This window comes from Lynx canadensis, chromosome B3, assembly GCF_007474595.2.
Source record: "Lynx canadensis isolate LIC74 chromosome B3, mLynCan4.pri.v2, whole genome shotgun sequence".
In the NCBI taxonomy this organism is placed as follows: Eukaryota; Metazoa; Chordata; class Mammalia; order Carnivora; family Felidae; genus Lynx; species Lynx canadensis.
Window position 1 is genome coordinate 145,000,653 of NC_044308.2, and position 17,222 is coordinate 145,017,874.

Here is a 17,222-nt window from a genome sequence, read left to right on the forward strand (position 1 = left end):
CACTGCCATCGCCGCAGCCGGTAACGGGGCCACCTCCGCGGTTCTCTATTACTGTCCCCTGCACCGTAACCACTGTCATCACTCCCACTCCTGCTATTCGTACTGTCACCGCCTCCACCTCTATTTCCGGGGTGGCCGCAGTGACATGACGGTCTTCCGCAGCTGGCCGGCTGCGGCCTTCTGGTGCTGGCACACTTCGCGGTCCGCTTTACAGAGGGCGCGGCCGCACCCCGGGCATCAGGGGCCCGAAAAGGACAGAGGTCTGACCCTGCTCTTGCGGGGAGCCTGGCGCCCTGGGACGCGGGCGCTGGGAGCAGCTGAGCTCTTGGTTCAGATGCGGCCCGCGGGGCAGAGTGAGGCCCTGCTGGGAGGTGCCCCATCCTGGGGGCCCCGGGGGTCGGGGATGGGGGGAGGTCTGCGCAGGGGTAGCTCCTCTTTGCCTGGCAGAGGCGCATGGCGGACCCCGAACCGACGTCTGGAAAGCCCAAACACGAACGCTTTCTAGCAGATGTTGCCACGACGTCCGAGGCGCTAATTTTGTGCCCCGTGTAACCTGTCCCCGGGGACCTGCAGGCTCAGGACCTGCTCAACAGGGAGAAGGAGGCCTGGGCTGCCACCGGCAGAAAGCGGGGACTCCTGGCGCGGGATTCTGTGGTTCACACCGCCTGCGCCAGCAAGGTGAGCCAGTGCTGGGGACAGCCTCCCCCAAACCTCTAACGGGACCCTGGGCCGCAGCGGGTCTGTTTCCCGGGGCAAAATCATCACCGGGGTCCCAGTGGGTGTGGGGGGCAAGGGGAGCAGGCAGTGTGTCCCCAGGGGGACCACGTTCTTCCCTGCCCGCCTCCCTCTCGTCCCAAACCCACCCGCACTGAGAGCTGGCGCCCTGCCGTGCCGGCCTGGTCCAGGGCCAGGCCGAGGGAAGGTTCTGGTTAACAGTCCAGGCTCTGGACCCAGATATCTGAGCCCAGACTCTGGGTGACCCCAGAGCCCTGCCCTGCCTCGTGCCAGCTGTGTGAGCTGAGGCACGTCACTTAACCTCTCTGGGCTTCCGTGGACTCTTGTAAGGTGGGAGAGATGGCGGCGTCCTCCCGCCAGAGGTCTGTGTGAGGGTCGTATGCTCCGCCACCCTCCCCTCCCCCCACCCCCCACCCTGCACGCACGTGCGCTCCGCAGTACGACCGGGCAACAGCAAGTGTTCATGTTACTTTGACATTATTGCGGACAAATGCGCCAGAATTTAAATAACTCTGCATTAAATATGCAGTCAATTAAGCCCTCCCAGTGGTCCAGAAACACTCCGGGAGCACCAGGGAGAGGCAGTTCTGTGTACTGTCAGGTGTGGCTAATGAGGAAGCTGGAACCGGGCTTCTGGAACCTTCTGTACCTCCAGGAGGGCCGTCTGTGTCCTCCTGTCCCGCAGCCTACACCGCGGCCCCAGGCTCGTGAGCCCTCCGGGCGGGGAGGGCGGCTGTGGTTCATCCCAGTGCCTGTCCCAGAGCCGGCTGGCCGGCCGAGCTCAGCCCGAGGCCGGGAGGGCGGGCTTGGCGGAGGGGAGGCTGCAGGCCGTTGCTGGGGCGTCTGGGGGAGAGCCGGGAGAGCCGTGCGGGGTGGACCAGGACCAGGAGCAGGAGCAGGACCCGGGGCAGAGCCTCTGAGCCCCTAGGGTCCTCGGGCTCTCGGCCACCCCAGGCTCTGGAAGAGATGCCGTCTTCAGGTGTGGGGCACGTGGAGATCGGCGGCACTTTGCGGGAACGCGCTTTTGCACCAGACTTCCGGCTGTTGGTCCAAGGAGCGGGGCTGGCCCTGCCGGGACAGGGGGTGCTGGGCAGTGGCTTGTCGTCGTGTGACCGTGCGAGTGGCACCGGGAGGAGGGCGAGTGGCACCGCACCCCAAATACCCTGTGGGTCTAAAACGGGCGGGGGCCTTCTCGGGACCTCCCCTGGTGTGACAGTCTCTTATGGTGGCCACGGCGAGGGACCGCAGACTGGGGGCCCGACGAGGATGGAAGGCTGGCCTCTCCGGGTTCCGGAAGCTGGAAGTCCAAGGTCAGCGTGCCGCAGGGCCGGCTCCTTCTGGAGGCTCTGGGGGGACCTGTCCCATCATCGCTGGGGGCTCCTGGGGCTCCGGCTCGCAGATGCCTCACCGCGGTCTCTGCCTCCACGTACGGCCCTCGCGTCGAGGAGGCCACTCCTCCAGGCTTCTGAGGTGCTGGCGTTAGGAGTCCAGTGTGTGAGGGGACCAGCCGGGGACCCGGCTCAGCCCTTGATGCCTGAGAAGCAGCCTAGAACCCAGGGGCTGGCCCTGCAGGGGCTGCGGAGTGGGAGGCGGGGTGCCCCCCCTCCCAAGGGCTGCCATCCGGGTCTTGCCGCACCCCACGCTGGGCCCTGATGGGGACTCAGGCTGCCGCGGCTCCCGGCTGGAGGCCGAGGCTGGAGGGTCCCGTCCAGCCCCGCGACCAGTCTTGGGCCACGCGAGGGTGATGGGGACGCGCGGCTGAAGGAATGGGCATGGCGAGGGAGGCGTCGACCCGGGCAGGGCCCCCAAAGCTGCCCCCGCCCAGAGTGGCCATGCTGGGCCGCCCGGCGCCCGGAGAAAAACAACCCTGGCCCAAGCAGGGTCACCTCCCAGCTCGGCCTCAGGCTGGGACCCCTCGGGGCACCTCTCCAAGCCCCTCCCCCACCCACTGGGCCGGGGAGGGTCTCCCTGCCCAGCCTGCACCACGGAAACCCCTCCTCACCCTCCCCTCCGAACTCGCCTTTCTGGGCGCTCTGCGGGCCAAGGGGACCTAAGCACCACAGCAGGCTCGGCACCCACATTCGCGTGGGCGATCTGTCCACGGCATTGTCAGCCTCTGCCCCCGCGTTCCCGTGGCCCCCTTCCTGCCGGGTCCCCACACTAAGACTCCATGGGAGGCTGACTTTTGCCTGAAGGTTAGAAGATCCCTCCTGCCTTGGGTCCCCTTCTCTGTCACTGGCTTAGATAAGACTCATGGATGCCCCCACCTTAACCCAGGACAAGCCAGCTGCGTTCTCAAGTTCAGAGGCCACTCCTCCAGGCTCTGTGGCCGGAGCCTGCCTGTGGGTGTCACCGTCCCAGGGACCGCGGGTGGGGGTCTCGACCGATTCCTGTGCCCCCGGCTGCCTGTCCCAGGGGCCAGCTTACATGTGCCCTCCCCAGAGGGGCCTCTTTTGTCCCACACCGCTCCCAGTGCGCATCCTTGGAGCTCCCCCCCGCCCCCCCCCCCCCCCCCGGTTTGGCTCGGACCACGGAAGGAGCCTAGGGTCTGGGATGGGAGGAGGGCTCTTCGGGTGCCAAGGTGAGGGAGCGTGAGCCCCGGGCTGGTGTTGAATGCGAGGGCTTGGGGCTGGGCCTGGTACCACAGGGAGACCCCAACCCGCCCCGGAGGGGGACACCTGGACTTTGCCCGCTCAGGTAGCCAGGTGCTTCCGGCTGCACTGGGGGGGGGGGGGGGCGGTCACTTCTTTTTTAATTTGATTTATTTTCATTTATTTTTTTAAGTTTATTTTTTGAGAAAGAGGGCAAGCGGAGGAGGGGCAGAGACAGAGAGAGAAACAGCGAGAGGGAGAATCCCAAGCAGGCTCCCAGCTGTCAGCGCAGAGCCCGACTTGGGGCTCGGACTCAGGAACCGTGAGATCATGACCTGAGCCAAGATCGAGAGTCTTGATGCTTAACCCACCGAGCCAGCCAGGTGTCCCGGGGTGGTCACTTCCGCAGCAGGCCTTGTGAGCGAGCCTAGCGCGCCTCGAGCGCGGACAGAGCCGCCAAGGCGCTCAGCAGGCCGTCTGCACCCCTGGGTTTGGTGGGGACACAGGGCCGTGAGTAGCTGTTTGGGTGCAGCTGCCGGAGCCCTGCTCCTGCCCGCGGAAGGGGCTGCCTGGGGGGCTGGGGAGGGTGGTGCCCACGGGGAGCAGCTGTGCCCGAATCTCAGAGGGCAGAGGCCTCCACCAGGGCCTCCCATCCGCCCCTCGTTTTACAAAAGGCCGGCGTGCGTTTGGTCCCGTCAGTCACGGAGGCCGGGGTTTGCACACCCGCGTGGGGTTGCTGGCTCAGACCCCCGGGGTTCCCGCCTGGTGGTGCCATCTGTGGGCGCCCCTGCAAGAGGGGAGACCGCCCGCCCCCGCGCCCCACAGGGATGGCAGGGGCGGCCCAGAACAGTCCGGGTCAGCGCCCCCGAGTCTGGGTTTCCCAGAAGCAGATCCTTGACAGGCTTCCTGCAAGGAGGACTTAGGAAGAAGGTTCTGGAAGCTCCTGTAGGGAGAGAGTGGAGGTAGGTGGGAGGGGGGAGGCCCAGCAGAAGAGCGGCCCCCAGGAGGTCCAGGGAGCGTAACCCAAGGGGGCGTCAGCCTCCGAGTGTCCTGGAGAGAAAGAGGCCAATTTGCTGGCGGACTGAGACCACACCCTCCAGGGGCGCTGGGGGCCTGTCCTGGAGCGCCCCAGCCGGGACCCCTGGGCACATGAATGCCCCCGGGGGTCCGCAGTTTGCTCATCCTCTGAAGGGGGGCCGTGACCAGGGCTCCCCAGGGTGTCTGCGAGGCCAGGACCCGATGAGAGTTTGGAGGCTGCACCGAGTGACCCACAGCAGATGGAATCTGTCTCAGAGGGCACGCAGGGGGCCACAGGGCCCGAGATGGGGAGGTCAAGGCTGGAGCCCCACCCCTGGCACGCCCGGAGGCCTGAGCAGGACAGGGTGGGGCGAGGAAGCTGTTCCCCGCACCCTGGGGGACCTGTCCTGGCGGCCCCTGGGCACGGACCCCGCAGATACCCCTGGCCCGGCACCTCGTTTTTCCACTTCAGCCCCTCCCTGGCTTCCTGGCCCCTCCGCCCACCTCCTCCCGCCCTTCCTCGGGCCTATCAGGGCCGGGTCTGTTTATCCAGCTGGAGCCGGAGGAAACGGCCCCCACGCAGCCATTAATCAGGGGTGGACACTGGAAATTGCCCGAATGCTGGGGACTGCTCTGGGGAGAAACACAGGTGGGGAGGCCAGGGCGCACGGACTGTGGCACTTCCGGTGGCCGCGGGCACGGCCCCGGGGCCCGGGCTGATGAGTGGGGTCCTGGACGTGCTGCCCTCTCACCCCGCTCGCGGGCCAACCTTTCCAGAGCGGCGCCCCCTGTGTGCTCCAGAGGGACCCCGGCAGGTGGGTGGGGCCGGGCGCAGCCCCTGGAGGGTGAGCAGGGGGGCAGCGGCACCTCCGAGGGCGCAGGTTTGCTGGGGTGTTAATGGAGTTGGCCAAGTCTGGGGGGGACCGCCTTGGGGGGGTTCTGCTCTGAGCAGGGGGGCCCTCAAGTACGGGCCCAGGGACTGACCCGTGGTCCAGGGCTCAGGGCAAGTCTCCAGCGAAGCAGCGACAGAGCCTGGTCCCCTGGCATGAGGGCACCTGGGAGTCACACAGCGGACAGGACCCCACAGCCGTGCAGGCCACATCCTGACACGTGCTGGCCTGCGTGCCTCCAGGGACAGGCTCTTGCTTCCTGATGAGGAGACGGACAGGGGCCAGACAGCAGCGTCCCCAGGCGGCCAGCCGCAGCCCGTTGGCCGCGCACCAAACGGGGGCAGAGGGCTGATGGGCTGGATCCTGGGGAGGGACACCAGGCACTGCCGGCCTGTGACCCGCCCCCCCACCCCCGCCCAGGGCTGTAGGCATGACTGCGGCCGGCCAGCCTCCGCAAAGTCCAAAGGCCTGCTCAGTCCCAGCACAATCAGAACCCCTACCCTCGAGGCACCTCAGAGAGGCAGAAACTGTCAGCCCTAATTGTCGATTCTGTAAATTAGACAGTAAAGACAGATGTTCTGAGTGTCGGAAAAACACCGTCAAATAATCGGGTTATTCTCATAAGAGGAGAGGCCATTTGCTACTTGTCAAACGGCATCCTGCACCTGCTTGGTTGGGTAGAGGCCATCTGGGGAGGGCCCCAGAACCCTCCAGGCCCCCAACATCTGGGGACGCACTCAGTGGATGTGGGGACCCTCACCGCCGGCCAGAGAGGCCTGGGCTTCCCTGCAGCCCGCATGTACTTGCTCAGTGTCCCCCACCAGGTGGGCCTTCCTCGTGTCCCCACCTGGGCTGTGGTCCTGCGGCCCCCTTGCCTGGGGCTCTTGGTCCCCCTGTGCTCCCTCTGCCCCTGGGGACCCCACTGACACTATGCCTCTCTGGGGAAGGCCTCTCGCCCTCCTAGAGGTCCCGCGGCCTGGGCGGGGCGGTGGGGGGACAGGTGGGTTGTCAGGAGCCATGTCTGCCCTCGCTATGGCCTTAGTCCACCCCATACAGAGTGTTTCCACCCCCCCCCCGGTGGGAAATGCAGCCATAGGTGAGAAGGTGCCTGACCCAGGGGCTCTGTGCTTTCTGCTGGGGTCACCACAGGGCCCATGGCAACCCCTGTCCCCAAGGCTGCAGCCACAGTGTGCTCCAGGGGCGCCCTGCCGTGCTCAGGCAGCCTGGGGACAGGGAGCTTATGCTCTCCTGGGGCTGCTGTGACGTGTACCTGGCCCCCTGCACCCGTCCTGGGAGCCGTCCTGGGCACGAGAGGGGCTGGGTGAGGCATGAGGGGCTGCACCGTGGCCGAGGTGCCCCCGCCAGCTCCACCAGCCCCAGGGAGCTGCGTCCTGGCCACTTGGAAGCTCTGGTGTGGGCTGTGGGCGTGGGGTGAGGGCAGCGTGGGCGTGGCCGTGGCTTTCATCCCTCCACGTGACACAGCTCCACAGGAAGCTTCTGGGCCCAGCAGCCCTGTGTGATTCGTGGGAGGGAGAGTGTGCAGAGGGGCAGGAAGTGACCGGGGTGCCCCCAGGTCTGTCTGTCCTCTTTGGGGGTAACAAACCACCCCAAAGCCGTCTCACTCAGCAGTACTAGGATGTGGCCATGGAAGCGACTTTGGGACTGAGATGGGGCCGGGGTGATGGGGGGGGGAGGTTAGAGTATGCCAGGCAGAGGCACAGCAAGTGCAAAGGTCCTGAGGCGGGAGGAAGCAGCATAAGAGCCAAGGGCTAAAGGACACTGGTGTGGCTGCAGGGCAGAGGGGGCCGCGGGACAGCGAGAGGAGGCTCTGGGTGCAGGGGGCACTAAGTGAAAATGAAACACAACGTATCAAAGATTGTGGGACACAGTGAAAGCAGTGCTGGGAGGGAAATTTATCGTCAAATGCATACATCGGAAAAGAGGAAATGTCTCAAATCAATAATATAAACTCCTGCCTCAAAAATCTAGAAAAAAGAAGCACAAACCAAGCTGAGCTAAGCAAACGAGTAGAATGAAATAAAATCGAAAACAAAAACAATGGAGAAAACCAATGAAACAATGAGGTGTTCTTAGAAAAGATCAAGAGTATGGACAACCCTCTAGTAAGAGCAACACGGAAGAAGTGAAGACACAGGTTACCAATGTCGGGGACAAAGCAGGGACATCACTACAGACTGAGGACATCAAAAGTACAATAAAGGAATGGCATGAACAACTCTACATAAATTTGACAACTTAGTTCGAAATGGACCACTTCCTAAAAAAACACACAAACTACCACCCCTCACCCAATAAGAAATGGGTCATTTGAATAGGCCTACAACTATTAAGAAAATTGAATAATAATGTAAAACTCACCAAAAAGCCTCCACATCTCTACGTCCATATGGTTTCAGTGGAGAATTGTAACAAAGAATTCAAGAATAATTGGCATCGATTCTGCAAAATCTTCTCCAGAAAACAGAAGGGGGAACCCTTCCCAATTTATTTAAACCACAGTCAGTACAAAAAAAGAAAACTGCAAACTTACATCCCTTATAGAGACACAAAATCCTTAACAAAATTCTGGCGAAGAAGAGTCAGCAAAATATAAAAAGAATTATTCACCATGACCAAAGGAGATGGGAAGCTGGTCTCATATTTGAAAATCAGTCAGTGTGATCTACTGTCTTAACAGGCTAAAAGGGAAAAAAAAATCATATGATGATATCAATCTGTGAAGAAAAATCAGTTGACAAAATTCAACACCCATTCATGGTAAACTCTTAGCAAAATGGCAGTGGGGGACTTTTCTCACCTTGACGAAGGGCGTTTATAGAAAAGCTACCGCTAACATTATACCTAATGTTACAGCAAGTGTATAATTAGTACTAAATTCTTTCCTTCAAGGTTGGGAACAGGTCAAAGGTGCCTGCTCTTGCCACTCTGTTCAACATGGTGTTGGGGTGCTAGCCAGTGCAATAAGGCAAGAATAGGAAATAAACAGCACAGGGATCTGTAAGAAGGAAGATCATCCCCGCTTGCAGGTGGCGTTACTGTTTCCACAGACAACCCCGATGAATCTACAAAACACTTGCGGAACTAATATAGGAATTAGCAAGGTCGCAGTATACAAGGTAATGACCAGTTGTATTTCTATATCCTGGCAATGAACACGTGGACACTGAAATTAAAGATATACCAACATTTACAGTCACTCAAAAAGCGCGATATTTAGATGTAAATATAACAAAACATGTATAGGACTGCAAAATGCTAGTGCAAAGAGTCAGGGAAGTTCTCGGTAAATGGAGAGAATGACTGCGTTCGCGGGTTGGAAGATTCAACGCGGTAACAGGCGTCAATTCTCCCCCAAGCTGATGTGAAGGTTTAACGCGAATCTTGTCGAAGTCCGGGCAAGATTTTTTGTGCTACAGACGAGACAATTATAAAATTATACACAGGAGCTAAAATGGCTGAAAAATTGTTGAAAAAGGAGAATTGAGGAGTCAGTCGGCCAGATTTCAGGACTTTTTAGACGGCCACTTTAATGAAGCCTGCAGCACTGGCAAAGAGACAAATGGATCGATCCATGGAACGGAACAGAGAACCCAGAAACAGACCCAGACCGTGTGCCCAGGTGATTTCTGGCAGAAGTGCGAGAACTCTTCAACGGAGGAAAAACAGCCTTTAAACCAATGTTGCTAGAGCAACGGGGCGTTCATAAGAGAAAGAAATAAGGGAAGGGATCACGCAGGGGACCTGGGACTGGGAGGCTCGGGGACCTCCCCTCTATGATCGTCCGGGCTGCGTCCGCCTCTGCCCCTCCGGGGGTCTCCATCCCGGCTGGGGTGTCGGAGACGGGCTGTGGGGTCTGCTAGGTTCTCGGGGTCACACTCGGTGAGCGTCCAGGCACCACGCTGAGGTGAGCCTCCACAGCGGGGCCCCCGAGACTCTGGGACAGAGCCCTGGAGCCACGGGACAGACCGGCACGGGGTTACCACCCGCCGCGCGCCGGACCCTCAGCATCCGACAAGGAGCTGAAGTTCTGTACCCACCGTCTCCACAGGGGAGGGGCGGGCTGACGTGCGTGGGGGCTGCCGGTCGGACCCCAACCCCTCAGAGCCCGGGCGGGCCCTCGGCCCGTAAGGACTCTCTAGCTGGCCCTTCTCGGGCATTCTGTGCCCACCCAGACCCAGCTGAGAACGGAACTGGGTGTCCTGTGGGGCCGCTCGGGTGAAGGGACCGGAGCGGTGGCCAGTGTGGTCCTAGCTGCCTGTGGAAGCCTCATCGGTGGCCCCCTGCCCACCCAGCCCCGGCCACGGGAGGGGGGCTCCCTCTGCCGTGGAACAGCCCGGCCGTGCTGTGGCACCTACCTCAGACGTTTTAATTGCCATGCCCTATGAAGGGCTTAAATTAAAAATCAAATACTCAAAGCACCAGTGCCTTTTAGATGACTAAAATTAGAGGCTAATTGAATTTTCCTAGGGAAAAATATCTTGTGGAAATTTAATTAAGGCAGTAAAAGACCGGGTTTTTAAAAATAGATATATATGGTTTTTAATTCAGGGTTATTTGCAAAGCAAATTGCAAAATAAAAAGAACCGCTCTGATGAGGAGATTGGGTGGAGACAAAGAGGAACGCAGCGGGGTCCCTGAGCGTGAGCGCGGCCGGGCGGGGCCTGCGCGCCCGGGGCGGCCACGGGTCCTCCCCGCAGCCGTGGCACCTGGACGGTGGCTGTCACAGGGCGCGGCCCCTCTGCCCTCCCCCACCTCCCGCCCCCCCCCCCCCCCCCGATGCGAGCGCTGGTGTCAGAATCTGGAATCCGCTCGCTCGGACTGGCTTCTCAAGCTTCGGACTGTAAGGGGAGTCCCCGTGACAGCCGGCGTGGGAGCCCCTCGCCCCCGCTGGGCCACGCGCGTACCTCGCCCACCTGAAGGGGGGCCCGGGTGCCGCCCGTGTCTCTGTGGTTCCTTCCATTTGGAAAAGCGTTTTTGAGAAACTGGAAGTCCACACTGAGCCAGCTTTGGTGCAGCCCACCCCAGCGTCTGGCTGCAAGCCCCCTGCCCGTCTCCGGCCGGCAGGCCAGGCCCGGGCAACGTCGCCCACGCCCAGTCTTTGCTGCCGCGTCCTGGGCCTGTGTTGCGGCACTTTGACCACACGGATGGCCTCCCTCACCCAAAATTTGGTCCGGGTGTGCACACAGACACGCGCTACAGGCACCAGAGGCTGTGGAAGAGCAGGGTCGGCTGGCTTTGGGGCGTGGGAGGGTCGGGGAGCGGGCTGAGGGTGCCCCCTGCAGCCAGGGCTCCCGCGGTTTGAATTTTGTGCGGTTCCGAAGGAGGGCCGCTGGACATCCAGACTCTCCTACGTCCTTGCTCCCCTCACCTCTGCCCTCCTGCCTGGCTGAATGCCTCCCCACGTGGGGGCCACCCTCTTCTAACCCATCCTTCCTGGGGGCCGGCAGCGGGGCTGGGGGCAGTCGGGCCTGTCTTTCAGGGCTCAGACTTTCGTACCCGGCCTCCCCTTCCGGCTCCCTGGTGGTCGTCGGCCGGGGACGGGCCTTCACCAAAGGGCCGGGATTTGGGACAGGCAGTGCTCCGTCCCCGAGAGGGTCAGCAGACGGCTCTTTGGAGGCCTGTTCCAGTTTGGCTGTCCCGGGCCGGGAGGCTCTGCCCCGTCCTTGGGACTCACCAAGGACACCCGGTCCCTGTAGAGCCGCGGGCTGCCAGCTCCCGCCCTTGCCCCCCGGTGGCCCTGCCACTCAGCGGGGCAGCCGCTGCCACCGTGTCCCCGTGATCCGACAGGCACCGCCGTGTGCCAGGAGGCGGCCTGCAGGTCGAAGGCAGGGCTACTGAGTGACAGGCCAGGTGATGGGGCCTGACAGCTGGAGGTGGGGCGCTAGGAGGGAGGTGCGTGTGTGCACGTGGGGTTGCCGGCCGCCCGTCCGGCCGAGGCCACCTGTCCCTCCTCTGCACTTGCCCTCTGGGTTGGAAATTCAGGGTTAATTCTGACGGGCACAGGCTTGGGTCCCTGAGAGCGGACAGGGCATCTGACCTGACCCCCCATCTGGCTCCAGGCAGGGCCTGAACCCCCTGCCCCTCCTCTGAGGAGTGGGAGGGCCATCCGGGGCTGGGGGCTGGGAATAGACGGGCTTGGGCTGTGCAGCTGCCCGCCGTGGGGGCATTGGGGTGGCCAGCCCCCGCCAGGCGGCCTCCTCGTCGGTGGCCTCACTTGCTGCTCTAGGACCAGAGACGGACGCCGGGTGGGGAAGGGGCTCCGTGTCCTGGCCTCCCTCTCATGCCTGGAATGTGCACTTCTGGGACAGACGGAGCTCAGTGAGCGGGTTTGGTGGGCCCGCTGCCTCCTGGGCACACTGTCACCCCCACATTGGGTCCTGCACTTGTGTCCCCATGCGTTCACGACACTCAGGGAAGAGCCATCAGCGAGCTCCCCGGCTGTCTGCGGCCAGAGCCTTTGTTGGTTCAGACACGACAGAAACGGTTACACAGTGTAAGTAGATGATGGGCCGATCAGAGTGGCTCCTGAGTGCTCACCGGCCAGCTCCCGCCACGGGTTCGGCCCCGCCTGTCGCAGGCGGGCACCCGAGGGCCTCGGAGCACCGTCCTCATCTCTGGTGGCCTCCGTCTGCCACCCCAGCTGTGGGGGTGCACCAGCGGGCTTCTTTGTGGGCGGTGTCCCCGTTGAGTCAGAGGACTGGGGAAACTGAGGCCCAGGGCAGCTGAGCCAGACGGCCATGTGTGCTTTCCAGCCCCGCCTCCCCTTTGGAGAGGAGTGGCTCTGCTACGGGGCCTGATCTCCAGCAGGACTGGAAAGCCACACGTGACCGTGTCTCCACCTGTCTCCAGCATCCCTTCCCTCCCAGGTTCTGGTGCCTTCTCTCTGCTCTTCAGGGCAGGAGGCCAGGAGTGGACCAAGGGTCCTGGGCTTCCCCAGGGTTCCCAGTCCGCACTGAGCCCAAACATTGCCCACTGTACCCTCTCCTTAGAGGCACCGTGGGCCATGGAAGGGGGGTCAGAGTCTCATCCTGAGAGCCGAACTCCTTCTGGAAACATCTCCAGCCTAGAGAGGAAAGCAGGGACCGGAGTCTCTCAGTTCTGCTTCTAGCAGGGTGGGGGGGCTCTGGGTGCACGTGACAGAGGTCATAAGCCTCTTGTGACCATGCATAAGGACTGCGGTTCAGTGTTGAAATGTGCACAACCTGGGGCCCACGTGCAGAACTCAGGGCCTGTATGCAGAACTCGGGGCCCGTGTGCAGAACCTGGGACCTGTGTGCAGACCCCGGGGCTTGTGTGCAGAACCTAGGGGCCCATGTGCAGAACCCTGGGGCCCGTGTGCAGAACCCGGGGCTTGTGTGCAGAACCCAGGGACTGTGTGCAGAACCCGGGGACCGTGTGCAGAACCCTGGGGCCCGTGTGCAGAACCCGGGGCTTGTGTGCAGAACCCAGGGACTGTGTGCAGAACCCGGGGACCGTGTGCAGAACCCTGGGGCCTGTGTGCAGAACCCGGGACCTGTGTGCAGACCCCGGGGCTTGTGTGCAGAACCCTGGGGCCCGTGTGCAGAACCCTGGGGCCCGTGTGCAGAACCCTGGGGCCTGTGTGCAGAACCCGGGGCTTGTGTGCAGAACCCAGAGCCCGTGTGCAGAACCCAGGGCTTGTGTGCAGAACCCAGAGCCCGTGTGCAGAACCCGGGGCCCGTGTGCAGAACCCAGGGCTTGTGTGCAGAACCCAGAGCCCGTGTGCAGAACCCGGGGCCCGTGTGCAGAACCCAGAGCCCGTGTGCAGAACCCAGGGCTTGTGTGCAGAACCCTGGGGCCCGTGTGCAGAACCCTGGGGCCCGTGTGCAGAACCCTGGGGCCTGTGTGCAGAACCCGGGGCCTGTGTGCAGAACCCAGGGACTGTGTGCAGAACCCGGTGCTTGTATGCAGAACCCGGGGCTTGTGTGCACAACCCAGAGCCCGTGTGCAGAACCCGGGGCCTGTGTGCAGAACCCGGGACCTGTGTGCAGACCCCGGGGCTTGTGTGCAGAACCCTGGGGCCTGTGTGCAGAACCCGGGGCTTGTGTGCAGAACCCAGAGCCCGTGTGCAGAACCCGGGGCCCGTGTGCAGAACCCTGGGGCCCGTGTGCAGAACCCAGAGCCCGTGTGCAGAACCCAGGGCCTGTGTGCAGAACCCGGGGCTTGTGTGCAGAAGAACCCGGGGCCTGTGTGCAGAACCCAGGGACTGTGTGCAGAACCCGGTGCTTGTGTGCAGAACCCGGGGCTTGTGTGCAGAACCCGGTGCTTGTGTGCAGAACCCGGGGCTTGTGTGCAGAACCCAGAGCCCGTGTGCAGAACCCAGGGCTTGTGTGCAGAACCCAGGGACTGTGTGCAGAACCCTGGGGCCCGTGTGCAGAACCCTGGGGCCCGTGTGCAGAACCCTGGGGCCCGTGTGCAGAACCCGGGGCCTGTGTGCAGAACCCAGGGACTGTGTGCAGAACCTGGTGCTTGTGTGCAGAACCCGGGGCTTGTGTGCAGAACCCAGAGCCCGTGTGCAGAACCCGGGGCCCGTGTGCAGAACCCGGGGCCTGTGTGCAGAACCCGGGGCCTGTGTGCAGAACCTGGTGCTTGTGTGCAGAACCCGGGGCCTGTGTGCAGAACCAGGGCCCATGGTGCTGATTGAATTCCAGCTCCTTCAGCCACTCTGATGCCATTCCACCAAATGTCCCTCTCTTCTCCTTCGTCATGGATCTCCCTCCTCTTTTAGGGGAGGCCCGGCTCACTCACCTGGGGCCGCCTGAGGACTGCTGAAAGCTGAGGTCCTCCCCCCATCTGCAGCTCCCCCCCGCCCCTGCCGGCCCCCGCCGGAGCCCGAGTGGAAGTGAGGTCTGAGTGAAGGCTGTCATGCTTCCGGCAGGTGCCGTCTCCCGTCCCGCTCCGTCTCCCAGCCTGGCCCTTCAGCTCCCACCCAGTCCCAGCCCGCGGGCACTGTTCCACATTCACGCAGCGGCCTGCGCCCAAGCAGGGGTGAGGGGTGCCTTCCTGGCTGAGGGGGCCCCACCTCGCCCTAGCCTTGCAGCTGAGAGATGGTCTCAGACCCCTTCCCCAGATGCAGCCTGAGAGGGAGGAGGCATGAAGGCGCGGGGAGTCTGGGGCTGTAAGACAGACCCAGCCGGCCCTCCAGACCCATCACTCCCCACTGCCTCACCCCGCGCTGGCTGTGGACCTTTTAGAATTCATCAGGTTCCTCGCACTTTAAAATGCTCGGAGAAAAGGATGGGTTTTAAATTAGTGAAGCCTTTTTACAGGGGACATTTGTCAAGGATAATCTTTAATTGCAAATAAAAAAAATAAGAAAAAAAAACCCATCTGAAAGCCGGGTACGCAGAAGGGGTTCTGCCTGGCATGGCTCCTAGCAGGGGAGAAGCAAGCAATGGCATCCCTGCCCGTTTCCTCCTCTGCCCGGTGCCCGTCCCTCCAGCGACCAGAGTTCCTCTCCTCCCCTGGCCGAGGGCACCCAGGGCCCACCCTGTCCGGCCGAAGGCTGCATCCTTAGGAGCAGAGTGCCCAGCATGTGGGAGGTGACAGTCCTGTTGGTAGAAGGGGGAGCTCGGAGGACGGAGCAGGGGGCTGGGGACTCCCCACATCGAGGGAGAAGATGCCAGCCATGGGCCCCGGGGAGGGCGTGGGGTCCCTGCCACCGGGCTGTGCGAGCGGAGGTTCCCGTTTCCCTGGCAGGGAGGTGGGCTTGCTTTCTGGCCCCCTCCGAGCTGAGTCGGGGGTCTGGGGGCAGGCCCGTGCAGGCAGGAGGAGGGAGACCCCTGCTTGCGGCGGCTCCCAGTCCCGGGAGGCTCTGTGCCAACGAAGCAGCGATTGGGTCTCAAAGAGTGTTTTTCGCAGAGCCTGCCACGGAGATAATAACACCTCTTAAAACGTGGTAATTAAAATCCTCTCTGCACACAGCAATAAATCCACGAAGCACAACTTTCTTGTAAAAATGACCTTGCAAGATGATGTTTTCCAGCCGCAGGTTTTATCAATAGCTCCCTTGGACAGCCCGAGACAACGCAGCCCGGGCCTCCCTCCGCTGCCCGCCCCACTGCCCCCAGGCCTCCTGTCCTTCTGCAGGCTGAACGCCTCCCACCCTCCCGGGCCCTCCTCCGAGGCCCCCTGTCTGGCCGGGGCTCCCACCCGCACCACTGACCCAGAAGGGAGCTTGGGGGTCACCGCGGCTCGTCCCATCCGTTCCGGGAGGCGGGGAGCGCGTCCTGCCCGCGGCTGGAAGCAATGGTGTGTGTCCACCCTCCCCGGCGGTGACTCTAACAGCTGGCCCCAATGTCACCGGGAAGGGGAAGGGGTGCGTCTGTTTCCATCAGTGCCTGAGGCGGTTTCTGTCCGGTCGGCGGGGCCCCGGCTCCTAACAGCCTGCCTGGCAGGACGTGGGAATCTCCGTGTCACGGATGGGGAGACTGAGGCTCGCCAAGGCTCGCGGACACACTGGGTCAGGCCGGTGGCCAGTGGAGGAGTGGGGATTTGTGCCCAGGGGTCCAGCTGGGACACGAGCAGGTGCAGACGGAGGGCGGGGTCCGCCCCCCGGCTGCGACACCCATCAGGCGGCATCGAAGCGGAGCGGGTGACCTGCCTGCTGGTCGCCTGGCCCTGCCCCCCTGGTGCGCCCCAAGGTCAGTGCTGAGTGCATGCTTCCTGCCCGGACTGCCGGGGGTGGGAGGAGGCGCCACACACACCATTGTGCCCCCCAGGTCTCCTCTGCTGCACCCCGGAAGCCCGTCCACCCCTCCCTCTGCCCTTCTGTAAAACGGTTTTATTCAGAGGAAGTTTGCACACCGCCCAACGCGCCCATTCGAAGCACGCCCTTCGGTGGTTCCTCGTGGAGTCACGGACGCCACCATCTCCGTCAGTTTGCATCCCTTCCAACACCCCAGAGAGAGATCTCCCCGAACCCCGGTCTCCCCACCCTCTCCCCAGCCCTGGCGTCCACCCATCTGCTGTCTCTGGACTCGCCTCTTTCGGACCTTTCCTGTGAACAGAGCCGTAAACACGTGGTCTTTCGTGTCCGGCCTCTTTCACGGAGCACACGGTTGGAGGTCCGTGCGGGGGCACGGGCCAGCGCTTCATCGTCTTATGGCCGGACGACATCCCACCGTGGGGACCGACCGCGTTGTATTTCCAGCCCTCCGTGCACAACACGTGCGTGGTCTCCACTCCGGGGCAACTGCGGACAGGGCTGCTGCGCGTTCCGTGTGTTCGCCTCGCGCTGGTGGACACCTGGACGTGGAGTCGCTGGGTGCTCGGGTCCGCCTGCCCCTCGGCCAGAAGTCCCTCCTGACACCCGGGATGCGCGCAGCCCCTGTGCGCGCAGAGCGCCCCGGCAGGCTCCATGCCCTCCGCCCTCGATGGCGGGGCAACGTGGTCCCAGGGGTCGGAGAGCCGCGTGTCAGGCCACGTGTTTGGGCAGCGCCTCTTCTGGTCCCTCTATGTGCTCCCCGTCTCGGGAACACGCACGGGGCCTTTGAACTGGATTAAGAAAGCACGGGAGTTCAATGCGTTACAGGAATATAATTGTATTTTATTACTCATTACATTGCGAGTTAATTACATAGCAACCAGGTTTGTGCTTTATGAATTACGGCTAAATCAGTACGCGCTCCCGGGCCTAGAGCAGACTTCCTACCCACGCACCTTGCGTTTGTCCCCCTGGCGGCATCCGAACCGCTAGTTTCCGGCCCCCACGGCGACTTGGCCTTCGGTAGGACGGGCCCTGGTCTGCGTCCGGGAGGGGCCGGCAGTGCTGGTGCCCGGACTCCACCGCCAGCCCCTCCTCCCGGCTGTGGGAAGTTTCCGCCTCCATGAGGTCAGCTGCTGCCTCGCCCTGCCCGGCCCCCAGCCACGGACCCCCCCGCTCCGCAGCTCCGACGCCTGACGGGACGCGCGGCTCTGCTCGGGGCCGCGGTTGGGCCAGGGCGGCAGG

General features: G+C 62.8%; 1 protein-coding gene across 1 annotated transcript; it reads right to left on the reverse strand.

The window, feature by feature from the left end:
* Nucleotides 1–1,475: 1,475 nt before the first annotated feature.
* On the reverse strand, nucleotides 1,476–11,993 carry LOC115517108 (basic salivary proline-rich protein 2-like). Its single transcript, XM_030320247.1, has 7 exons — nucleotides 11,743–11,993; nucleotides 10,929–11,066; nucleotides 6,504–6,651; nucleotides 5,399–5,596; nucleotides 4,848–4,976; nucleotides 2,372–2,493; nucleotides 1,476–1,803 (listed from the first exon to the last, which is right to left on the reverse strand). Exons 1-7 carry the CDS (start codon nucleotides 11,991–11,993, stop codon nucleotides 1,476–1,478), a joined length of 1,314 nt encoding a protein of 437 aa, XP_030176107.1.
* Nucleotides 11,994–17,222: the final 5,229 nt, after the last annotated feature.